A 26,521-nucleotide genomic window follows, 5' to 3' on the forward strand; every position below is an offset into this window, starting at 1 on the left:
AGTGAGAAATCTTTTTGTAACCCATCATTTCTATTACCTCAGGCAGGAAAATGCATCATTTCTGCATCTTTTTGCTTTGGCTGCAGCAGATAAGCAGAGGAGCCAGTCATGGGACATGAGAGGAACACTCTCTGTGGGTTAAGCAGGATGGATCGCAGCAGCTTGGATCCCAGAACATCACCTAACCCCACCGCACAACCTGCTGTGGTGTAGGTATCATGCAACAGAGCCACAGTTCCTGTCTCACTGCTGGGGTTTACACCATCCCTGGCAGGAACATCACAGCTGCAGATAACAAACAAGCAAGGCAATCAGCTTTAATGTCTTCTGCTTGGTTCTCACCCTCCACTCACACTACAACACCCCAGCTGTGAACTTTTAACCCTGAACTTGTTCCAGACTGTGAGCCTTTACAGCATACAAGTCATAGGCAGTAAATCCACTTTTCAGACAACGGTGTCTATTGAGCTATTCCCCTTGGTGCTTCCCTGCGATTCTCTTTGTGTCCACCTGCTGCTTTTCTACCTACTCAAACGTGTCTATCCGTAGTAGTAGTTACTCACCTGTGAGAAGAGAAAGGAGAAGCAGCTTAAAAAGAGGGAGATCATGTGATGCTGTGAGAAGACCCAAGGGTACCTCCATATGCTTCAATAGCCTATTGTGGAGAAATAATGGATTTGCCAGCATTTCCTGAAAGCTGAAGCAAAAGTAAGTAACAGAAAACTAAAATGTTTGGGTTTGGGTGAAGGCTCCAGACTTTTTCTACTGTTTCTGCCCCTGATCGCTCACTGGAGCAAGGGACACTGCTGCAATGAGCCGGGGCAGAGCTCCTCTGTGCAACTGGTGTGCATGGGATAGTGGGATCTTCTGATCTGATGCTTTGGGTGCTCCAGGAAACAGCAGCCAGGGCAAGGCCACTCACTGCTTGGAGCCCTGGCTCTCAGAGGGGGATGTTAGGGTGGGATGGCAGCTCCCAGGTGCTCACACAGGCAGCCCCAGTGGGCTGGTTCCCTGTAACATAGCGCAGAAGGCAGCTGCAGGACACTTCTGGCATCCTTTAAAAATAAACCCCAGCATCACCTGCACAGGGTAAACTCTGGTGCTGAAAACTTAGCACACAGTGAAAGCAGCTCATTTTAAATTAAACTTGCTGATATAACAAATAGTGTGATGCTGACCTGCATAGATACACGATAAGAAAAATCCCAAGTGACACTTCTTGTTTTAACAGTAAACCTCTCTATCTTTCACAGTATCACCCCCAAATCGGCATCAGAGGGTACTAGAGCTAAACACAAAGATGTCTTGCATCGATTAACATGAAATGAAAGCATGGCCAGGCACCCTCCCTCACGACATCCCTTCCTCCTTCCATACACACCCAGAACTCATGCATTTATCTGCTGCTGCTTTAGTCATCACAGATTAAAAAAGACTGCAAGATGAAGACTGGTTGAGCCAGCAGTAGAGCTTTGTTAATTCATGCCAGGCAGCAGCAGTGGCAACAGCTCGGTGCTCAGCCTTGCTGACTGCTCTTAGAATAAACCAAATCCATCGTTCCAGCAAGGAGGTCACCCCAGATCCCTGCCATAAAAGGAGTAGGTTGCTCTTAAAACCTAACTGGTGCAGATGACAAATGTAAGAGTGAGTAAATAAGAAACAGCTCACTTGGCTGGTTTCCTATGCTGGCCCCTACTGCTACTGAAAAAAATGCCTCTTAAACAACCCAGGGAAAAATAAAAACCAGCTGAATATCTTTACTTAGATGGCCAGTTTTTGCATTCCCATTTGAGATGGTCTATTTCACTGTTGGCTCTGCTGTTGGCATGAAACTGACTCTTGAGGTACCAAAACGGAGACTAGGGATGAGTGTGGGTTTGGGGCTGCTAAGCCTTCAGCTGGAAAACCGCACTCACAGCGCAGAGCTTACACCTCTCTAAATAGCAGTCATTTATTCAAGCACTAAAAATTGCTGAAGTGACTTCCATAAGCTAATGCCCAACTCGTGGCCACTGGTGTACGTGAACAGACTGAATGCAGTCTTAGTGTAATTGGAATGGAATCAGATATAGTTCTTCAGAGCTAAGATATAGCTAACAGGCCTGCTTTAGAACCCAAGTTTGTAATAAAACAGCAGCCCCCAGTGTGTGGGAGGGTACAACACCTCACAATCTCTTTTTCATAGACAAGAGACGGAAGGACAGCAACATTTTGAACTTTTGAGTAAGTTCTTACCTCTCCCCCACAAATCATCCCCCTTTGGGGACATCTGATATCAGAAAGAGTGGATGTTCTTAAAATCTTAGATCTACAGTCTAGAGATATATCAAATGTTTCCCAACTCTTTTGAAGAAGGGAAGCAAAGGTAACTCACTTCCACCTTCTCCGTCTTTTGTTTCACACATACGTGTCCAAACAGAGGCAGAGTTTGCTATGCAGGAGTTGAAAGTTTAAGGTTTATTAGAAAAATACCTGATCTTTGATAGCAGTGCATATTTTACACATCTGGTTGAAATGCTTTTTACCACTTTCATTGAAATTCATCATTTGTTAATAACTTCTTCATGCAGCCTTTGCAGTTAACGTACTTGTACATGCAGAATGAGTACCCATAATGCAAGGGTATCTTACTGAGAGACAGTTGAGGAAGTATTACCTCTTGGTACTGGAAAGTCACAGAAGCAACACCAAGGCTTTACAACTTCAGCAGATGCCCAGAGTTCCCTCTGTTTCTACTGGCAATTTGCCAGGGACAGAAATCCAAGTCATCAGCTCAGTAGGCCACAAACCAAGGCTCAAAAGTCTTGAATAGTTTGTCTGGCATCTGCGTCTCCTCTCAGTGATGCACTGTTATTCCTTCCACTGCCACACATACAGGTTCGTGAACTCCAGCCACATCACTTGTTTTCAGCAGCTGAAGGACCAGGTCAGTTTATGGAAAATCCCTGAGATCACACATAGCAACAAGCTCCTTTTGAACAAGGAGGAAAACTGACACAGTAGGATAAGCTTTAAATTTCTTGGACTACAGAGGTCTCACAATGTTTGTGTCTTGCACATTAATGTACAAAATAATGTTGTAAAAACCAGTATCTATTGTGCTATACTTTGAAGAGGTTTAAAGCAGAACAGTTCAAATTAAAAGCACCTGTAGTAGGTAATCAAGTATCTTTTCTTGGGAGATTGGGGAGGGCACTAGAATAAAAAGCCCTCATTAACCCTACTCAGTTGCTTTCAGAAGTATAAAATGGCATCAATACCGTAGAACTGATAACAGATGGTACCACTATGAACCACTCAAACCTGGCAGCACTTGTCCCACTTGATTGATGTTTGATCACAGTCCAATGGTTCTTGATTGCATACTTTGATATTTTTCTCCAGTTTACGCTTTAACATCCACCTGTAGGAGAGTAGCGAGAACCTCTACTGGGAAAGGTATCTAAAATCACTACTTATGGGTCTCAATACTCCAGGGGAGTTAAAGGTGACTTCATATCCATAGGAAGAACACTTCCACATCAATACCAACTTTATGAAAGGGCAGTTGTACCCATCAGCTATGCAACATTCCAGCCTTGCATGAAAAATGTAAAAATACATAACCACTAATCATTCTGGCATTGGATTGTGGTAAGATCCTACGTGTTCCTTAATTGAAGGCTCCTGCTCTCTGGAGAATGAATGCAGTCATGATTACTCTACTTCTTCCTGATCCAGTGAAGTCAAAGCCTTCTCCTGTAATATACAAAGAAAACTTGCAGTTATAAAAGAAATTAGGACCTTCATCCTTATTTCAATTTTGCTGAGGTCAGCAGTAGGTTTGCCAGTAGGATTTCCTGACCTCACATGCCACCTATCCTAGGCTATGGAGTTGCTGAAAATGTTTCCATCCGTTTCATGCAGCTCAAAAGGATTAGGATCTTGCCTCCCCAGCAAACCCAGGTGAAAATCCATGGAGGACAGCAGCTCAGCACTACTGCTGGCAGAAGACAGAGTGCCTTGCACAACTGACTTTGAAAGGGGGATACGAAGATAAACAGATGCCTTTGTGTACAGGGAAAGTAGAAGTCTACCAAACCATGAGGGCAGGCTGTATGAACTGCTGAACTGCTGTGCTGTCCCAGGAACTTGCCAGCAGCACACTTGTGGGGACAGTACAGTATTAAGGGCGAGCGTGAAGTTTCCTGGTGTTTCTCCCAGCCGTCAGCTATTTGTGGTTGAAGGACTGTGTGCCAGGAATAGTGTTTTATACTTAACAACCCACCATGAATGCCTCCGATCGATTTTTGGGCCTATGTAAATAAAAACTTGCAGCATATAAGATGTCTTGTAGCAAGTAATTCCATGGCTGGAATACACGCTGTGTTAAAGAATATGCAGTTTGGTTTGGTTTGCATCTGGCCGATGTTGTGTGAAAGCGGGCTGCTTTGAAGTGCCCTAGGCTATGCATGTGTCAAAGGAGGAAAACCACATACCCAACCACCCTGGTCCTGAATCCATGGCCTGAAGTGTTCTCTGAGGTACTTTGCACCAAAGCCCAAGACCAGGTTCATAGGATGGTTGTCCACAGCAGTAAGTCTTGTGGCAACTTCCATTGTATAGGCAACTTTTTTGCACTGTACTTGGCCTTCTGGCTCACTTGTTGAATCTGCTGAGACATCCTCCAGGAACAAATCAGTGATCCTCTCGAAGAAAGTGTAGGACAACATGTTTTTAAAATGCTGATATAAGCCACTGTCCTTTTTGACCTGAAAATTAAAATAAGCATGAGTTAAACTGAACCACTTTTGTTTGAATTGCTTTCCCTATCTCACTGGGAAAGAAGAGCGTCTCTAGGTATCACATGCAGTACAGTCTAATCGTGATGGTGAATGCACACCTCATTGCAAAGCTGCTTCTTGAGGCTCTGGAGGCGGCTCTATGTTTGTTCCTTGAAAAAAATCTTCAGGCTTTTTTTTGCATTTGAATGAGAAAAGTAGAGAGAGAGAAAGCCGAACAATTGTGACACTAATACTGAGACCTGCAGGTGACAAGACATGGGAATAGAGGAGCAGTGGAAAGATGACAGTAAAGGCAAGTTATGAGAAGTGCTGGCAACAGCTGCCATACTGAGCTCCTTTTGCTCCACCATAGTCTTTGTGATGCTTCTTACTGTATCTGGGAGTCCCTCTTCTGCAGGAGCTGAGCACATTCTCTATGTTGGCGTATACCTTTACAGAGCAGAAGGGGCAGCTAAAGAAGGGAGTAAAAGGAAGAAGTGCCTGCATTTTTAAAAAAGAAAACATCCCCTCCCACTAATGGACTCATGCGGGGTCTCTTCTATAGCTCTTGGGAGCACTTTCAAAATGTACTCCTAAGATTTATTTCCATACAGCAACTTTCAAAGCTGTAGAGTTTCTCTCCCTTCACGGGGAACAACTTGTATGCCAAATATAATGCAAGCAGAAGAGTTTCTTGGAGTCAGGCAAGTGCTCAGCATCCCATGAAACTCAACAGGAATAAGGCAAGTGACTCCTTTCTGAAATGCATGACATTTCTGTTGCCTTCCTCCCATACCCTAGTAGAAATCACTGCTAATCCTCTAGTCTTCAGAAAGATTTCAGGATGAATGGTGAACGTTTCAGAAAACCCCAAATGTGGAAAGAGAAGTTCAGCATACAGACAGAAAGCACTAGGTTATAAAGCATTCACTCCCAAGAGAAGTAATCTCACACTCCAGGCTGTGTAGCTCCTGAAAACAGGAGGAGTTACCTGTTCTTCTAGTTGGTCCCCTGATTGTTTTAACAGTGAAACTATTGTTTGTATTATCTGTTCTTCATCTGTTAAAGAAAAGAGTAACATAAATATCATAGCTTTCTAGCAGGATCCAGATAGCAAACTATGGCAAAATCCTTTGTGTCACTTAATCATGAAAACAGCTCCTACTCTGTGGCAAATCCACAGCTGTGTAACCAGGCTTTAAGCTAAAGCTCACTATTCTAGTCTGCGTGGAGTAAGCAATACTATTTCTCCATCTGCCTGATGTTTTGTTCCAGTTAAGAATCTGGGAAAGAGCAGGGGCTTTAATATCCCACTGGCAGCCCTTTGGGCTTTGAGGTATGTCTGATAATAAGGCAGAACAAAAGAGTAGCTAGCAGAAACCCATGAAAATTGACTTAAAATCAATGGGGGGAAAAAAACCTTTGTTATTCCAATTACACCTTCTGCAACTCATTAGGCAAACTCTGGGTTTGCCAGATTAAAGAAAATGCAAGTATGGCAGGATCCCTCTTGTAACCAGAAATCCCTAGGAAGCTTGCATTAAAATTAAATCTCTGCAGACATCATGGAAGACAAGCAGTGCAGAGTTTTAACAGAGATTTTAGAGCGGGGCTGTCCTGTCACCAAAGAGGGATTGATCAAGATATTATTGCTCCAATTACCGGTCTTTGGCCTTAGAGCCCTGGGGTATTACTCTGTCCCCAGCCCTGCCAATCCTACCACTGCTCTGTCACCTTAGGTTACTGCCTTCCTCTTCTTTTTCTCATTTCTAAGGATGCTCTCTTTAATTGCAAGAGCAGAAATGTGGGCCGCAGAGCAAACTTTCTTCTTCAAAGCCTCTTGCCACAGAAGTGCCCAGTGCTTCACCATGTCTAGAAAAATGCCCCAGTGTGCAGTCCCAACCTGATGTACTATGTGTGAGCTCAAAACTCTTCACCCTTACCACGTTCCTCGCTCTCACTTCCATCAGTAAGATCACTTATCTTGGATGACACATCTGAAGGAGGTTCCTGGGATCTGGAAGTAACAAGCTTGGCGAGTTTGTCTGCAATGTGGTTTACATCTGCTGTTTCACCTGATTGGGAAGGAGGTTGGAAAATAGAGAATGCAATTAGTGTTTCCAAGAACTAATTCAGTGATTTACTTGTTTACATGCCTTCTGAGGTGGAAGTGCCCAGAGGATACCAAGAGATAAATTTCCTGGGGCTTTGCTATTGCTTGAGATGAGCTGGTAATAATTTCAAGAGATGCAGTACAATCCCTCTACTACAATCTAGTATCTGAGCAGCAGCTAGCTATACAGAGGCCATGCAGAAGCAAGTGTGTGTTGCTCACTAGCATGCCTCCTTGCAAGCCAGAAGCACACTATGTATTAAGAAATGTGAGAGTACTGCTCCACAGGACTGTGAATCTTAAGCTTCAGTTGTATTTGCCATGATTAGTTCATCTATAGGTCCAGTTTCAGAAAAGACACTGTATTTCAAAGCTCTTCCCTTGTTCTCACAGGCTAACCCTGAGCAAAAGAGAAACTGACTTCACTTCAGAGGCACCTCTGGCACAAAAGCTTTTTGTGCCCTTGACATTGTTGTATTAAGCAGGCATGAATACTGGGAGAAGTCAGCAACCAGACTGGCTTTATCCACCTTGCGTAGTGATCCTGTTCAGGACCCTCACCAGCTGAAGGCATCACTCTGTGAGAGCACTCCAGCAGGGATCCTGCTACAGCAAAGAGAGCAGGAGGAGCTGTTGCAAAGTTTGTTTCACCTAAAAGGTGCTCCTCCTCCCAGTTCACCTCACCGGGATGCAGAGCGCAATCTCTCCACCACCACTGCCAAATGGCAGCTCCTGCACAACCAGAAAAGCCGTCAAGACAAAGTTCAGCGGTGGCCTGACCCATAACACACGTAGGGTTTATTGTGAGGGCAGCACAGGTTAATGCAGCCAATAAAAACAACATTTCAAGGCCGGTGAATCAACCCAAGACGCTTCCAACCCTGTGTCTGCCTGCAGAGCTTGTCTGGGAACTGCTAGACTTCTAGGAAGGGGATCGGGCTGCTCATGACTTTGGAAACCTAAGATCAGGCAATTGCTTTTAGATTGAACAGGCCTTCAATTTAGACAGCTAGTCACCCAAACACCCCCATTTGCTCCAGTGTGGCCTGCCCAAGCTTCAAGTGCAATTGCTAGCAGTATAAGTGATAAATAATAATTCTTTAGTAATTGGTCCTGCAACCTGCTGAAGGGCTGGTAAAGTCCTGATTTGGAGCCAAGCAGGATCCCCAGGGAGGTTCACACCCAGCATGGGAAGCTTTTACCTCAAGGCCATGCTACCACCCATGCTGCAGGGAACATGGTGATGTATTGCAGAGCCATCAAGTGATTGCATTCAAACTCAAAAGTGCTTTCCTTGGCAATGTGAAAATAAAATGGACATAGAACCAGATATCTGGATGTAGACATATGTCCAAACCGAACAATGTGAAGTTATAGTTATTTCACCCTAGAAAAAGGCACTGGCCTGAGGAAGGGACCCTTTCTTGCGACACAGGGCTGGATTTGGTAGTAGGGAGAGTTACAGGTTTGGTAGGCAGAAGCTGGCCCAGGACAGTTAAACTAGTCAGGGATGGGTCATTAGGCTAGAGAAGTCAATGATGATTTTTAGAACTAGATTTAAATGCACTGAAAGGAGAGAGCAATCACTGTGACACCAATAGTATCAAGATGGGACAAATTAAGCCTTATGTATATAAAAACAATATGGCAACCTATCATATACTGTATATGGCAACTTCATGGGGATACCTCATCCTCCTCTCTCAGACTTGTATGACAAGTTAAGGCATAAATTATTATCCAGAGCAGAAAAGGTAAAATCCCATTGCCTGTAGTGCAGTACCTGATGTGGAGCTGGCTTTGGGGGCTGGGGTACAAGATGTTTACATGGATAGGATCCCTGGATATCAGATGGATTACAGTCTCCTACCATGTCTTCCAACACACGGGAGGGCAGGGTCAGAGAATGTAACAGCAAAGCACAAAGGAGACTTAGACAACTTTGGAAGACTTTCTCCATTTAAGATACATGATGGGGTTATAAGAGGAGGCCCAGAGACACGGGCTGCTCTGTGCTTGAGGCTAGTCACTGCCAACTGCTTGGCACCAGAGTTTCAAGCAGAATCTAGAACTTCTGTCTCCAATGTGGAACATTTACTACATGGTAAAGCTCCTTAAACAGGCCTTCAAACAACTTTTCTTCCTTGATTTTAGTGTGGAAGTGTTTCTTCTTTCTTAGCAGATATGGAAAGAAAAAGCTGATGCTTGGGGCGGGCTGGGGAGGAGTCCCAACCTGTGCAATTTATATGATAGTTGCCACTATACAATGGAAAACAGAAAAACCATTCACGAGCATGAATCTTGTGTTCGCAAGCACAACTGAAGATCTGGCAATCTACCTTCCTAACTGGAAATCGATAGAGCTAGCATAAGAGGTGACAAAAATGTGTCTTCCCGCAGGCCATCAGCCTTTAAAGCTATTGAGAGAGAGATTTAAAGACAAACAGCACAAGGAAAGAACTAAGACATACTTGTCTGATGCTGGGAATCCCCTTGTGGAAGGATCTTGGATTGATTCTCAGAATGGGAGAAACGTGCTATGTGACCTCCCTGCAGTGACAACGCTGGGGGCTCTGCACTGCTGCAGGGAAAACGTAGACGATGTCCTGGCAAATATTTGGTTTTCTGTTGAGTTTTACCTTGTAGTTGTATTACAGGACCCTGAAAAAATGCTATCAGGCTTGATCTGTCTGTATCTCTTCGATGGTCAGTCTTTCCTTGTCTCCTGATTGAGGATGATGGTTTCTGCGCGTTAGCCTCGTTTTCCAGAAGTTTCCCATATTTACTGACAGACAACCGCTGTTGGGCATAGGCCAGTAGGATCTTGTATTCTATGCTGTCTCGTTCATCATCTTCCAGCAGTATTTCTTCCATACTGACAACATTTGGCGAAGACATCTTGGTTCCTGCAGGAACATAATTTTAATGGCTTAGGGAACAGCCTGCTTTTCATGAATCCAACCAGTACTTGACATTTCTACAGAACCTTCCACCTTATAAACCTCAGTGATGTGAAGAGTATTGCAGTACCCAGGAGCCAGAGAAGCAGTCTTCTCTAGAAAAAGAATTTGATTACTGAGAAATACCTCAGGTAGGTATCAAAGGCCATCAAAGAACGGGAGCAAGAGATCTGCTACATTACGTATCTAACTGTATTTGGTTGCTTAAACAGGGAAGATGAGGAGTATTTAGTGGTTGGGGTGCAGTACATGAAAAGAGGAAAACCTGTAACAATGCTAACTGATTATTGTGATGGAAAGAGAAAAGATTCATCAAAGCACTGCAAAGGAAAAGCCTATACCATGTCTCAAATAAGCAAGCATCTAAATACATGAGAACTGTGCTTTCAAATGAGCAAGCATCTAAATATATGAGAATTGTGCTTTCGGAGGAAACTTTGACAAATTTGAGCCCTGAGGGCTCCTAGTAGGAAAGCAAATAACAACTAGCCCAAATATTACGGGAAATTATGCTATTTACCTATTATAATGTTCTCAACTGTCCTTTTCCTTTAAGGCACCTGAGCCAACAGTTTTGCATGTGTGATTGTGTGCAGTGGAGGGTGTGGTGGAACTTCTCTAAGGTGACTTGTTCCTATCCAAACAAACACACAATCCCACAGCACCTACATGCATTTTATCATCTTCCTATTTCCCTACACATTGTAGCCCATCAAGCCACAGTGCTCATGTTAAGCTGTTGACACATCACCATCCCAAGTCTCAAACACATGGCAACAGGCTCTGTGAAATTTTCTTCCCAGTGCAAGCCTGGGTACCAGCTTGCTCAGTTTTCTGCTGGGAGTGTGCTGCAATTTACTGCTTAGATACCTATACTTAACGTCGTGTGGCAAAATATCTCACTATGCTTGGATGAGAATTTGTCCCAGTGACACCCAAGCAACTATGTTGTCTTCAAACAGCTTCCTGGGCTTCAGCACAAGCCGTGTCCTGTGAAGGGCGCAGTACCGCACTGAGACCTCTTGCTCAAAAGGTGCATCCCTGTTTGCTGGACATGGCAGAGCAATTTGAAGGCTGAAGGTGTGGGTACAAGTTTCCCTTCTCTTGCTAGTTGCTGCCTTGAGATAATCAAAGGGTCAGCAGGAGCTTTGCGTCTTCTCACAGCATTCAGGCAGGCAGCTCTAATGAACCTGCAAGGGAAACTAAAAGCCCAGCAGGAAAAAGTGAGCAAGAGACTGTTACAAGAAACAAACCGAGAAAAAGAAGTGGGAGCTAAAAATACAGAGAAAACAAAGGAGAAACAAAATGATGCAAGACAGGCACCAGGTTGCTTCTTCTTCCTTGCTGTGCCTAGGAAGGGAGTGCTGATGTGCGGACCACCGTCAGGATGCAGGGGAGCAAAGATAAGACCCTTTCCTTGCCCCATGATTGTTTGAGGCCATCTTCCAGTGTAAACCAGAGCAGCTTAAAGGGCATTTAAAGATGAACTGTGTTTCTCCGTGTCTCCACTACACAGAAAACAAGGCTACAGCAAATCCATTCAGCTAGTCAATGAGCCCTGGAACAGGCACTTCCCTTTGCCCTGGGAACCAGACCAGGCATTTATTTCAGTTTGAAGTTTGTCCAGAAATAGAGAGAAAATTTTAAAGGCTGTGCCATTCTTTTTCATTATTTAATACTTTATTCAAACTTAAGTTCCTCATTGAAAAGATCTAAGCTTGCCCTTCACATCAGAAACCAATGCTACTTAAAACAGCATAGTCTTCCCCACCATGGGTCTTCTTTATAGATCTAAAATGTTCTAACATTCATGTATTCTAATTTTTTACTAATTTAAAAATGTATAGCAATATATGATAAGCTATATGTACCATAACTAGACATAAAAATTATAAAGCAATTATATAAAATAATATAAAAATTTATTCCAGTGAGAGGACTTAGAGTAGTAGCATTGAAAACTCACTTACAGCCCTGTACACTGGGCTATTACTTACGTGTTAAAAACAGCCCTACCAAACGTGGCTGTACAGATAGAAATCAAACAAGGGTTCAAAGGTTGGTCTCCTAAATGAGGCTAAGTGCAGACCGATAGCAGGAGGTAGGGTATTATTACAGCATGCTAGTATGTAACATCAAATAAGCACTGGCACTTCAGATGCAGCTGTACAGCAAAGCCTGCACCTCGCTCTGGAGGGGAACCTCTGAGAAATGAAACGAATTATGTTGGTAAAAATGTGGAATAGGAGCTTCCTTATCCAGACTTTCTCGAGCACTGACGTCTCGGTAAGGAATCTCACCCCTGTGTATACAACAAGGCTGGAGAAGCACAAAAAGAGAACAAAGGGTCACAGCTTATAGCTGATTTATACCATTACTTACAGACAGCAAGAAAAGGAGGTATCACCACATGCTGGTGAGCATTTATAAAGGAAACTTCCAGTAGCTAACTTGTTTTTCAGTTCATTTTAAAGTTTGAAATCTTAGTTGGTGACTTATGACTCTCTTTAGACTTACTTCTTCATACTATAACCATATTATTTTTCCAATATCCTGTCTGGTATGGGCCAGAGAGGAGTCAGGACTTTTGCAGAAACAGCACTTGCTCTGCACAAACTCTCAGGAATGAGTCTCTATAAAGAAGGATTTTGAATGCAAGCATTGATTCAGTTTGACAGTACTTGGAAGTCCTGCTAAAACCCAAATCTGCATACTATTTCTAGGATGATTAAAAGAAACTTGGAGCATCAGATTATGGAGAATAGCAGCACGATCTCATTCTGTCTACTTAGAAGCTCTGGTCTAAATTATTTATCTTCTGGAGCTTTCAGGCTCTGAGGGACCAATGTTACACCCTTCCTCTTTACTCTCCTCCAGACCTTTTCCTCCCATTGTCAAATGTCACATCCATATACCATTTCCCAGAAAATGGAAACTGAACTGCCAGTGTTCATGGTGGTACATTTAGCTGCAGCCCTCCATTCACTTCAAGAATTATCTGCCATAACAGAGAAATTTGGCAAAAGCACAAATGGACTTCTGTGGGCAGCATGACCAACAAAACCTGCCTTCTTGTGGACTCTCTGAGAGCCAATACTGACTAAAGTAAATTCCACAAAAATACCCCTCCACTGTAAGAGCACCCTGGGCCAATTGTAATGATAGCCAACTAAAAGCTTGAGAAGTGTATTTATATGAGCCTGAGTGGGCAGGATACAGAAAGAAAACCATAAAAAAGAGCTAAACTAGGAACATCACTGTTTAATCTTTGTTACTGTGAGGCATAGCCTGGAGGTTCAAGTATAGATGAAATAACTGTTGATTTGGATGGCGTCCAGCTATAGGCCCGTGTTTGGCAAAACTGGACCAAGTGGTAACCTGGCTGTGCCATTTCTTGACTGTTGTATTGGTGTTATTTATTAATGTATAGTTGTACGTATAGATGCAAGCCACCATTGTGGCTAGCCCTACAAGTCCTCTTGGACCATGCTCACCACAGACTCTGCCTGAGCCCAAGCTTGGGTGCTGCATTCAGCCCATCTTCTCCTTCTAACCCTGCCGGCACGCCTCCCATCCTTCCTCCTCAGGTGACTACAGAGCACAGACAAGCTCTACTACTATTTCTTCCACAGGAAGGTTCATTCTCCTGCCTCATGGACATTTACTTCCAAAAGGCTTAGGGCCTTGTCCAAGCAGAGGAAATGTCAGGCTGAATAGAAGAGGCAGAAAAAAGAAGTGAAAGAGGTGCCTGGGAAATGATCATAGAATCATCATAAAATCATAGAACGATTTAAGTTGGTATAGATCTTCAAGATCATTGAGTCCAACCATTAACCCAGTGCTGCCAAGTCCCTCACTAAGCCATGTCCCTAAGCAACACATCTATAAGTCTTTTAATTACTGGCAGGGATGGTGGCTCAGCCGCTTCTCTAGGCAGCCTCTTCCAGTGCTTGATAACCCTTTAGGTGAAGAAATTTTTGCTAATATCCAATCTAAACCTCCCTTGGTGAAACTTGAGGATGTTTCTTCTCAGCCTAACTAACAATCCTTGGTTTGTTAGTCCAAGCTATTCAGGTCAGATCTGGTGCTTCCCTCTCAACCAGCAGAGACAGAAATGTGGTTTCTTACCTAGGACACAAGTTCTAAATAAAACTCTTTATTTTTGAGGCACTCTGGAGAAAGGCACTAATAAAAGCACCACTGTTTACCTTACTGACTCATCCCAGGTGTGAGTCTTTCCCTTCAGCTCTGCTCTCACATACAGAGGAGTAGATTGAGGTATATGTAAGTGGAGATTCCTACGCAAAGTGAAGCAAAGGCCAATTCCTCTCACAGCTCTTCAAGCTAGATACTTCCCTCTGGGTTCATGACCCTAACCTACTGGTAGTCCTTGGGGAGAAAAGCAGAACAACCACAAGTCTCCAGAGTTTGTTAGTATGTAAGCAACACACTGTGCTGAAGAAATATCCTGTACATACTGAGTCAATTGTTCTCACAAAAAACGTGTCAAAGAGATATTGTCTGTGCAAGACAGGCTGAACAGTTTAAAACTGTACAGATGCCGTGGAAAGCTGGTTTTACATACAAGCCCACCAGAAAGGACCTCACCACGTGGTGCCACAGTTGCCTCTAGGATGGACAACAGCAACTTGCAAACTGAAGGATTATGTGCTCCTTATTTAATCTTAACAAAACAGGACACAACACAAGTCATGAAGGCAGAGCTGCACTATGAGGCCAAGGAAAACATCCCTAGTGGCAACAGATTTTTCGTGCGCCCTGTTGTGCAATAGGTACAACACATGCTATATGAGAAGGTCTACACTTATACATGTCTTTCAGAAGAGAAGTTGCTAGGCTTCATCTGTCCAGAAGTATTTCCTGTATTCAAAGCTGAAAGGCTGCCAAAGACTCAGCCTCTAGAAGGCAAGTGATGAACTACTTGGCTTTCAGCACCAGCAGGAATGGTGAGGCATGTAGTTATGACCTCCAGTAGACATCAGGAATCACAGTGCAGCAAAGATCTGGGAGCAAAAAGGGAACAAGACATCTGCTTACTGATGATTTCAGGGGTGTATGTTACCTGCTGAATCATCTCCACCATTTTCTTGCTTGGATTAGAGTTTCCTTCAGTTGCAAATGAAGGCATCGTACCAGCAAGAGGTGACCTAGCTAGAACTGGGCCAAACCAATGTAAGAACAAGGAGGTAAGGATTTAAGCCTGCATGAATACATTGGGGTGGTACCACATTTTAAATTCAACCTTCCACAACTAACTGCAGTCTGGTTAGCAGAAAAAGCCTTTGCTCTCCTTGGCTAGATATGTGAAACTCTTCTTTCAAAACCATCCAGCCAACAACAGCAGAGCTTGTATGGCAGCTCTAAAAGATCCTGGGCAGTTCCTTTTGGTTTTCATACTAAAGCTAAACCTGAAAATACGTTGGTACCTAATTTACAGTGACAGATATAGCCATTTAATCCATATACAACGAAGATTCTGAGTCTTGTACTGCACTATAGACAACCAAACATTATACAAGAGAAACCAAGTTCAAAGAAGAAAGGGGGTTTTATTACCTTACAGGTCTATTGCACCAGCAACCCTTTGTGCCCGCTGATCTCAATTCTTTCTCCTCCTCTTCCAGAGGCTAGACTTGTCTTGCTAGAGCCAGCCTTGCAAGCACAGCACTTCCCTTCAGAAAACTCACGTTCCCTTCTTTTATTTAATATTTTCAATCTTTCATCAAAACATGTGTTCCTAAGCTTACACTAAGAAGGGCACTGCACTTCCAATAAAGAAGTGCCCCGTGTACTTCCTTATGAGAACAACGTTCAAACATGTCTTATAAAAAGCAGAAAGGGGAGGGCCGGCCCCTCCTGCACGTGACTTCTCAGCAGCACACTAGCAAGGGGATAAAAATCTACAGCTCTTTAGGGCTTCTTGCCAAATGTCAAATTTGTCTGTCTCTTTTTCTTTTTATTCCACGGTACAAGTTGAATCAAATCATCGTTTTGATACAGGAGGGTTTTTTTTAAAAGTGTTTCGAAAACAGTTACACCTCTTCTTCAATCAGCAACCATAAACCAGTCTACATTTTTATCATACATCATTACATCTTTTTTCCCAATCATGTTAAACATTAATTAGATAAGATTGGTAAAATACTTGCAACAGTGTCATGGAATTGCTTTTGTAACTCATAGCCCAACCTTGTGATTTTGTTACCTGTATAACTAACCCCAAGCACACATTCATTTTAAGAGGGATTTTCACAGTGCCAGAGAGCTTCCATTTTCAAAATAAGCTTGCAGACAAAATTGCAAGCTAGGAGGGGACTGATGCACATGAAACAGCTGAAGAGGGAGAACGCTTGCATTTATCTGCAGCAGAGAAATAGTTTTTGGAGGTACAGAGGGGTTTCTGACTGGGAGGAGATCCCTCAAAAGCACTTGAGTCTGTGCCTTCATCTGAGGCTGTTGTGGGAAAAAGGTCTGTCTGATGCCTTTCCTGCAAAGTGAGGAATTTACTAGTAAAACCAGAAATATAAGCAGAGCCAACTTTAGCATTTCCAGGGAATAGCAGCTTGGAGTTCACGTATACATTGCAGGCTTATAGAAGCTTTTTTGTTTGTGTTCACTGAAGCTTTCTATTTCCTTCCTGCTTTCCTAAGGCAAACTGACCTGAGAGCAATAACAGCAGATTGAAAGCCTGTGTATTATGGTTTATTAACGATCTGTCACTCTCTGGACTGCAAAAACTTCATTTTCTTTTCAAATGTATGCTGTAACCCAATGCAGAATATGTTTTCTCCAATACAGGCAGGGGGCAGGGGGGAAGGAAGTGGCATTGGAGGCCCAGAAAAGGGTAGGGTAGCCTGCTGGAAGCATGAAAAAAGACCTAAACAACCATCCTTTTAAAAGTGTGATATTGTATTTTATAGCACCTGTCAGAAAGTGAGAGGACTGAGAAAAAACAAGCTAATGTCAACTGTGCTCCATTTTTTTCTATTCTATTCCAAATTACTGCATTGTTTTTCTCTGTTATATCATGACAAATCAGGCAAATATTGGCCATTTTCCACTCAGCACTTGTGCTGACCTTATAATCAGAGCTGGATGTACAAGCAGCATCACTACCTATGGAGCTATGACCTCCTCTGACATACAGCTACTCACCCACTCCATTAATTCCATCAGTTTTTGCCATTTCCCACCTCAGAATATCCCTCTGCACTGGAGACTAGCCATTCTGCTCATCAATGTCAACTGCTGAGAAACCAAAATACATAGATTCTTTCAAATCCCTGGTGGTATTTCAGAAAGAGTGTGGCAGTCTATATTTGAAAATTGCAAGCCCTGGCTGCACACAGGAAAAGCCATAGCCAGTTTCCTGCCGTGGCTGGAGCTCCGGGTTCTTAAAGTCTCTGGATGGAGTGACCTGATTTTGTCCATTATGAAGCAGTATTAGGAACAGGGATATTTCCAAGCATGTTACATCTTGCCTGGGCAGATGTAAGAGAAGTCTTATTCTGACCAGGACTCCTTTTTTCATTTTGGCATTAGCTCTTTCAAACAAATAGAACTGAGAACACTCCCAGAGGAGGCAAGAGGGAAGTAAAAGGAAACTCTTATAGATATGGTACAATACAATATACTTTTAATGTGCTTTAATTATTTTTGCTTCATCGTACTTTTCCATTTTCCTCCTGCCACTTTGTCTGCCAAGGAAGATTTATTTTAATGGCCTTTCCTGAAAGTAGATAGAAGAGCAAACATTCTGAATAATGGCAGTATAATTCCCTGCTTTACAGGAGGTTCACATTTGGTTTCTCTTTCGATTCTCAGACCCTTTACATTAAGACCCAAACTAGGTTTTCTATCTTGCTTGTATTATGGATTTTGCATTATGGATTTTAATTTCCTGGAAAACCTTTGTATTCTCTTCTTTTTCTGTTGCCATCTATCTTATCTAAATCCTCCAGCTCTTTTTAACTCTCATTTACCTTTAGCTAAGCCAGCCAAACACTTGATGTTGACTCATGCATTTCAGGAAAAGGGATAAGCTGCTTTAAGGGTTATTTCTTTTCATTTCCCACCTTGGGCAAATTTAGGCCAGTTTCAGTTTTACTTCTATTCACTTTCCAGCCTAAAATCCTTGATATCCCAACCTTTGATTTGCACAGTCTGTAAAAGGACACTTAAAAATACAACCATTGTTTCCACTGACTTTCAGAATGCCTGTGAGGATTGATTTTTACGATATGTACTGAGCCAAAAGTATAAGAAGATTCCTCTCCAAAACTGGGAAGAGCTTGTAATATCTGCTGAGAGAAACTAGGTGTTTCCAGGAGGGAAAAATAAATCAAAGAAGAAAAAACCTGGTTTGAGAGATGGAAAGGCTTGAGGTTTGGTTTTCTCCTACCAGACATAACTTAAGCATTTTTCTGTTCTTAGTTGAAAAGGTGTAAAGCAATTTCAGCATTTAGTTCTTGCCTTGCAAGTCCCAAACAGCAGAGGACAGAGTGACCAGGTTGTTCTACATAAAGGAGTTTTTTTTTCTGGCTGAAATCTGGCTCTTTCTGGCTCTTTCCTACAAAGAACGAGAGGAGATAAAAACCACAGACCTATCAAACCAGGCAGACAAATCTGCCCCAGCCATCAGCCAAACGTCAGAAAAGAGTTTGGCTAGCCAAAAAGGAGCTTTTGGCAATGCTGGGATCTCTCAGGTGCCTGCACATTCTGGACATGGCAGGGATCAACTCCAGGTGGGTCAGCGGTGCCTCCACACATCATCTGCCAAAGCATACCAGTATCTATTCTGATGTGAAAGGCGGCTGCCAGGCAGAGTACGGGCTTCCCGGCTGCTCAGGTCCGTCAGAGGGATGGGGTGATTGCAGCAGAAGGTCCCTCAACCCGCAGAGGGCAAGGAAAAAGCGTCGGGCAGCGACACCCGGCGGCGGCTTCCACGGCTTGGGATAACTGCCTTTAAACGAATTAACAGCGAAATTCAGCCTCCTGCATCCCGGCCAGTCCGGGATGAGACGCGAGTCTGATGATGGCACAGCTAGAAAATAATGCGGCCGGCAAGGCGTAAAGGTCTGTGGCTCTCTGCCTCAGTTGCCGTACCGACGCTTGTGTGCATAAAACCGAGTCTAAGCTTTAGTGAAGATTAAGGAACTGAAAGACAGCTCTGTTTCATTCCAGGCACACACACAACTGTGAAAAAAAACAGATATGAAATGTGGAAAGGGAGATGGCATAAAGCTACATTAGTGTTAAGCTTTGTTTCTGAGCAGTGCTGCTGCCCTTGGTCATTTGGCTTAGATGGGAAATGGGTTTTATTTGAAGTTAGCAAATGATGCAGCTTTTTGCAAAAGAGTTTTGTCTCTTCTTCTTACTGTGTATTGCAATGGAGCGAGTGGTGGGTGTCAGGGTGAGCTTTGTGGTCAAAGCTTTTGTTGTCTTCTTCTTTTAAACCTCTGGCTTTCCCCCTCAGCACTGATGCTCCAGGCCAGCTCTGACGTGGTCCAGGTGGGTGACATTGGACCAGACACCAAGGAAAGAGCCACTGTGGGTGCCTTGCCAGGAGCCTCCCACTTTACCCAGGGGTTTCATCTGAGCCCAGCCTCTCATCCTTGGTCCTACAGCTCTGCCTGTGCCTGGCCATGTGGTTGTCATTCCAGACCCTGAGGTCTTTGCCTCACAGCTGCCTCCTCACTGCAGACATCTCTGGGAATCACAGGACTCCTGGCTGTACTCAGTTAGGATCACTGAACCCTCTCTGCTCGTCTTGCACAGGTATTGTGCAGCTGTCCTGTGCCCATGAGGATGCTGCTCTGGGCTGCTTGCTCTCACCCTCAGCTTCCAGCTCCTATTTCTCCCGCTCTGACAGCTCCCAGGCGCTCTCTAGATCTTCAAATTGTGCCATGAGTCTGTCAGTAGAAAAATAATTCTAGGCTGTATTTCTTTTGGTACATTTAGTGGGAAAAATCCATATCCTTTTATTTTTGTTGTTATTTACAGTCATTTCTAGTCCAATTCCTGACTGGCAGCTCAGCATAACTCAGGTGGTATAAGGTAAAGACACCCTTTCCAGTGTGCCACTACCTTGTTTAAACCAGTTTGGGTTAAGATGCTGTAGGCTGTGATCTGCCCTGAGTGCTATGTATGTTTTCCAGAACCTGGGAGTCAGCATAACACGGAAGGGTTTGAATATCGTCCTCTTTTCTCCCAGCCTTTTCAGTAATAACAGTAAATATAGTTTGCCTAAGAGCCACTGAGCCCCAAATCCCTCTAAGTAAGTTTTATTTAATCCCTTTATTTTTTGTAAGGCAAAAAACTCAAACCACAACATGTTTTAAGTTTCTGGATTGATAGTGAAATATGAGGTAAGCGTAGACTAAAAATCATAAACAGCTGTCTCTGGAAAGTATTTTCATATTTGAATTATCATTGGACTGGTAGCCATTGGCACTAAATGTGCAGAATGAAGCCCAATATCTAATAAAACCAAAGACCATATTAAAGCATTGAGTTAGTACAAACCAGCCACTGGTGTACCTCCTTCAGCACAACACCTTGATAAAACTGACCATTCCCTGACAACTGTAGGAGCCTGTGGGGGAGCAGCTACACCCTCAGAGCTCATTCCAAGTAAGAGCAAAGCCTCACGCTGAGGTGATACTCAGCATGGAAAGGGCCAGTGCAAAGCCTATAGGCCTGCCTGGAAAACAAGTGGCATGCAGATCCTTCACCAGATGGGTGGTGAATTCATTCCCTCAGCAGTTCTGTGGTTCTGGCAAACCAGACCGTCACTGTACACATCTGGGGATGTGCATATTGTGCAGCACTAGTGATGCCACAAATCGCCTACCCACAAAAGAGTATTTTCCTGCTGTCACTGAGATGTTTCAGGTGCTTGTGTTATCTGCAACTGTATATTTCTTTTGAGCATACTTCTGCATACTTACATTGCACTGCTGTGGACAGCAGGTCAAGGGAGGTGATTCTCCCCCTCTACACCATTCTCATGAGACCCTACCTGCAGTTGTGTGTCCAGCTCTGGGCCCACAGCACAGGAAAGACAAAGACCTGTTGGAGCAGGTCCAGAGGAGGGCCACAGAAATGGTCAGACAGCTGCAGCATCACTTCTGTGAAGACAGGCTGAGTGAGTGGGGGTTGTTCATCCTGGAGAAGAAAAGGTTCCAGGGAGATGTTATTGCAGCCTTTCAGGATATAGAGGGGGCTTGAGAGAGACTTTTTACCAAGACCTGTAGTGAAAGCACAAGGGACAATGGTTTTAAACTGAAAGAAGGCCTATTTAGATCAGACATTACGAAGAAGTTCTTTACTGTGAGGGTGCTGTTACAATGGCATAGGTTGCCCAGAAGAGCTGTGGCTACCCCATCCCTGGAGGTGTTCAAGGACAGGTTGGATGGGGCTTTGAGCAACCTGGTCTAACGGAAAGTACCCCTACCCATGGCAGGCGGTTGGACTAGATGATCTTTAAAGGTCTCTTTCAACCCAGACTATACTACGATTCCACGTAATGGCTAATGACTTCATACACAGTGAAGGAGTTTCAGCAACTTCCTGTGTATGTTCTTCACACATGTAGATAAAAAATATTTGCTTAGATGTGCAGCTGAGATGGATGCACAGTTACCACAGCCCAGCTGGCAGGGGTGAACTCACTTGCTGTCATGTACTTCAGCCCAAGGGAAAGTCTTAATTCTTCCTATTTACTACTGACATTTGAAGCTGTATGAACCCATCCTAGTATAAGTACATACAGGGTGTTTTTAACTTTGGAGAATGGAAAATTTTCATGAGCTTTGGGTAGGAATTATGGACAGTGTTCTTGTACACTTCAGTCACTGTATCTAATAGTTGTGAAGGCAAAAATGTTTTTGAGTAGGAAGCATGGGACTGGAAACCACAAGCTGAATGAAAACCATATGAATCAAGAGGCTCAGAGGCTGATGTAGTTACGGTTACAGTCTGTCTTGGATAGTTATCCTCACAGGTCAAATGGAATAAATTCCTTGATTTCTCCAGGATTTCTCAGGATTTCTTCAAAAGAACAGTACTTTAGCAAGACTTCCAGACAGAGAAATACACTGTGTCACAATAAAAAGCACCCTAAAGTAATCTGAGCTGCTGTGTTTTGCACAGCTACTAGTGGGTGGAAAAAGCCCTGGTGGATAACACAGATGGCGTATCTGTAAGCTTCAATAATTAAAAGATTAAGAATTTATACTTTTGTGTCAAATTAAGATAAGCATTCCCAAAGGAATATGTGGAATAAGATCCTTGACTTCCTAAGGAAGAAGTATGGTTTCTGAATTTTGGGATATCCATTTTGTGCAATCCTTTGGGGCTTCCTACCTTTTTTTGACATTAACAATAAAAGCTGCTCTTTCCATTTAAGTTAAAACCAACCATCTTTGTGCATAAGGGTCTTTTCCTTCGAGACAGAGATACTGGGTTTCCAATCTTCCTACTTCTCTAGCATTTTTTAGTTCATTAATCATAAGACTTAGCACTCCTGTAGTGCTAAATCTCCAAAACTCCCTGCTATCATGAGGGCCTTCATTCTGTAAATGAATTTAACTAGGTCAATCACTGGAAAACAGCAGGGCTTCCTGAAAATGTAAGCAGGTCTGAAGCCTGAGATGCAGTCCCTCCTGATAATAGGGTTGTCCTCTACACGTTTTACAGCTGGAAACTATAAGATGTAGATGATGGTAAGGAAGAGCCATCTACATCTGTGACATTTGAAACCTCTAGCTGTCTAAAAGGAGGAAAAGAAGCCCTTGCTGAGCATTGTAACTTTCTTTGCTGTCCTTTAAAAGCCACATCTAAGGCTCTTTGTGATGGTTATTTAATGACACTATTTACACAAATACAGACACAGAACACTGATGGCACCTCATTCCCCATAAAACTTGGTAAGGGATTTCCCAATAAACTATTACAGCTTTGCTGAATACCTGAAAAGGTCCCTGAAGAGGAATATGGTACTGAAACAAAATGTCTTTTTCCCCCCAAACCAAATTGTTGTATTTTGTATCTTTGGATTAACGTATATTCAGACATGTTTTCAATTACATTGATGTATAACTGCCTTGCCTGCTGTTTCTTTGCTTCACGGGAGTTGTAGTTTAGATCTCATTTTGTGCTCTGGTTTTAGTTCCTCGGAGAACAGCTTCTCCCCTCTGGCTGTGGTGGCTGGGAGATATATGGAGGTTATATGGAGCCATGCATAGCAATGCAGAAATACAGTTCAGTAAAACACTTATGGTTTCCAAAATATTTTATTCAATAAAAAATTGTCTTCAGCTCTCCACCCCAAGTTGGGAGAAAACAGTCATAGAATCACAGAAATGAAAGGACCTTAAGATCATCTAGTTCCAATCCCGCTGCAAGGATGCTTCATACTAGACCATGTTGCCCAAGGCTCTGTCTAACCTGGCCTTGAACACTGCCAGGGATGAAGCACTCACCACTTCTTTGGGCAACCCCACAACACAGAAGCTCCGTTTTTCATTTGTCCCAATTCCCATTCTACGCTCAAAGGTGCTGTGTCTTGTTACTGCTTCTGTTCTTGGTACAGCATTAATTATATTTCCTCTTCAGGTGAAGAGAGGTATATATTCTGGAGATTAAGAGGGTTGTTTTGAGAAATTATGCTGGTTGTTTACATTTGTAAGTGTTCAAGATACAAAGTCTTACTTTCAGAAGTAACTTACAGTCTGCAATAGCCTACAAACTGAAACAGAAATTGGGGTCCTTAGTTATTGGAAGACTTTTTAAGTGACTTCATTAAAAGGATATCAGCTCTAAGTCAATTCTGTGCTGAAGTCTCAAGCCTCTTCACAGATATGATCAATTTGAATTTCAAAGTGACTTTCAAGTTATTTTAAACAGAAGTTTGTGTATCTATATGTAAGGTCAACATCATATTTTAATTTTTTCAGAACTGAGGCTCCTAGAATTTCCAGGTGTCAGTGTTTCTCAGTGGGCTGTGTGATTTTGGTGGGGTTTTGTTTTGTTTTCTTAAGAGGTGGTAAGAAAAAAAAGAGATATGCAACAAGTTCTATTCTCTGAAAAGAGGTACTGTTAAAGAGATTTTCTGAAAGCTGCCTGAGATTAGCTTTATAATGGATTCTTTAGATAACAAAAATAAATCTAAGTTTTAAATAAGCATTGCTTCTATAGTTAAAGCAATTTATTATCTTGTCTTATAGAAGCGTGGCTCAATCCAGCTTTGGGTATTAAAGAAATAAAGTTCAAAGATTCACTGTTAAATATTTAAAATTCACTTCTTCAGATCAGGAGCAGCTAGAATTTGTCAGTAAGAACAATGCTATTAACCACATCAGGCTGCTACCAGTGTTCATACCAATCATTAATATTCAAGTAATATATGTCGTGTGCTGGATGCTGTCCACATGCATGAGAGCACGCTTGTCTTTTCCTGAAGGTCTTGGAGTCACTGATGAAAAAAAAACATTTTATTTGCTGAAGCCTGAATAGGCCCTTCAAACATCTGCATGCTGTTAAACAACACAGAAAATAATAATGGCTATAAAAATAAAGCAATGAGCTGTAGCTTCCTCCATACCTGGCTTTAAAGGCACAGGGCCCCTTCCCCACAGTCACTGAGACTTTTGCTTTTAAAGATCAATCTCTTCACACCGGAGCCAACAACAGACTTATTTTTGTACTTGCATCACAGCAGAGAGAAAAGAGCAGCTTGCTAATAGCTCTTATTTGGACTGCAGTCCCTGCAGCCTGACTAAGATCTTCGATTGCAGTTTTTCATCTCAGGAGGAGGAGGAACATCTGGTTCCACATACCCAAGTGCAGCCCCAGCTGCTGCTTTCCTGTTCTGTCAATAGATGTTTCTGCGCCAGTAGGACTGGTAGCAACAGTTTTCTAGTGACAGCATTTCCCCTAGTGCCTTATATGTTCTGCCTGTAAACCCTTTGGAATAATACTGAGATGGATTCAGCCCATTTGTGGCAGAAGGGAGGATCGAATGGGGGAACTAGGCAGGAAGAAGAAAGCAAGAACCCAGACTGATGCCTGTTTAATAGCTGGACAAAAAGCATGTACCATACAGCACTGGTTTATTTAAGCTAAGCATGGTGATTTTGATCGTGCAGCTATCTTGCCACTATTGCAACGATGCAGTGTCAATGAGTGCTTACCAGCCCTGAAGTCCACCTGCACCATCTTCTTAGAGACCAGCAATCCTTAACATAAAACCTCAGCAGACAAGACAAAAGAGAGGTGTGGGATGCATTCACAGAGGTCACAGAGTGTGTCAAAGACAGAAATGGTACCATCTCCAAGTCTAGAATATTTCCTGTTATCCCTGCTGCAGCTCTCCACAGCAGAGCAGGCTTGATTACTGTGTGAATGAGGAATGCTGCTGGACTGCTAGTCTTAATCATAGCCCAAGGGCAACATGACAAATAGCATCTTCTACCACTTTATTTGATGCAGTGGGCAATAATTTGACAAGTAAAAATTGATTTTCCTTTTACAAATGCCACATGAGCAACCTGGACATCAATGGACAATTTCTCATCCCTTTCTCACTGGCTAATTCACTGGAAATTTCCCCTTCTTCCCCCACTGACAAATCAGCTCTAGCAACTAGCCATCTGCAACTTAAAAGATCTCTGTACCACTGCTCATCAGAACAAGGCAGTCAAATTCTAAATGGCGTGTAACACAATGATTTATTTTCTTTGTCTTTATTTTGTTCTAAAGCCAGTGCTGTTACCCCCTGAGGAAATGTGCTGTTGTGACTCAAGTAGGAGTCTGGAAGGAGGCTGGGAAGGTGAGCAGTAGTTGGGATGCTCTACCTGGAGAGTAGGTTTTGCCTCACTCAGCGAATTGCAAGGTAGAATCTCTGGGAATCAGCCATGAAGCAGAAAGACACTCAAGAAATCTGGCTGATTTATAAGAAGTTGTAGAGGATGCATCATCCCATTGTGGAGGAAGATGGGAATTTTACAAACTGTGGCTTATGCTCTGACATAAGAGAACTTTTAAAAGCATTGTTTAGGTACTTGGACACTAAACAAAGAAAGCCAAAACTCAGCTTGAGAAAAAGTCAGCAAAGAGCATTAAGGAAATGGATGGTTATGTGGGTGAGGAGGGGGTAGTGGAAATACCTTGACTTCTGGAGGTTTCCCTATGGTGTTTCCTACAGCATTCTCATTTGGAAGGTAAGGAATATAGGATAAAAAAAGGACTGCTGGGAACTGGCTTAATTACCAGACTCTGAGTATAGTGATCAGTGGCTCATCACCTCATTCCATTGTGGCTGGAAACGGGCAGCCCAAGAGTCAATACAGGGGCTGATACTGTTCAGCACCTTTAGTAGTGATCAAGAGGAGAACACAGAGTACACCCTCAGCACCTCTGCAGGGAACACCATAGTAAGGAAAGTGGAAGAGACAAATGGCAGAGCCTCAATCCAGAGAGACCTCAATAACCTTAAGAAAGGGACTGACAAAGACCTGTTGTGGGACCTCGGTAAGGACTCATGTAAAGTTCCACACCAGGGCCGCAATTGGCTGAGCAGCTATTCTGCTGAAAAGGACCTAGGGGTTATGGTGGATGCCTGATTGAATATGAGCTGTCAGGGCGCTCTCACTGCAAGCAAG

General features: G+C 43.0%; 1 protein-coding gene across 1 annotated transcript; it reads right to left on the minus strand.

The window, feature by feature from the left end:
* Window positions 1-2,436: 2,436 nt before the first annotated feature.
* On the minus strand, window positions 2,437-15,660 carry BCL2L14 (BCL2 like 14). Its single transcript, XM_057426562.1, has 6 exons — window positions 15,414-15,660; window positions 9,348-9,782; window positions 6,707-6,838; window positions 5,755-5,822; window positions 4,479-4,751; window positions 2,437-3,738 (listed from the first exon to the last, which is right to left on the minus strand). The coding sequence occupies exons 2-6, from the start codon at window positions 9,772-9,774 to the stop codon at window positions 3,697-3,699; spliced, it is 942 nt and encodes a 313-aa protein (XP_057282545.1). The 5' UTR covers window positions 9,775-9,782; window positions 15,414-15,660; the 3' UTR covers window positions 2,437-3,696.
* Window positions 15,661-26,521: the final 10,861 nt, after the last annotated feature.

This window comes from Pezoporus wallicus, unplaced genomic scaffold, assembly GCF_028554395.1.
Source record: "Pezoporus wallicus isolate ANWC-B61680 ecotype Strahan unplaced genomic scaffold, APGP_CSIRO_Pwel_v1 scaffold_3294, whole genome shotgun sequence".
Taxonomy (NCBI): Eukaryota; Metazoa; Chordata; class Aves; order Psittaciformes; family Psittacidae; genus Pezoporus; species Pezoporus wallicus.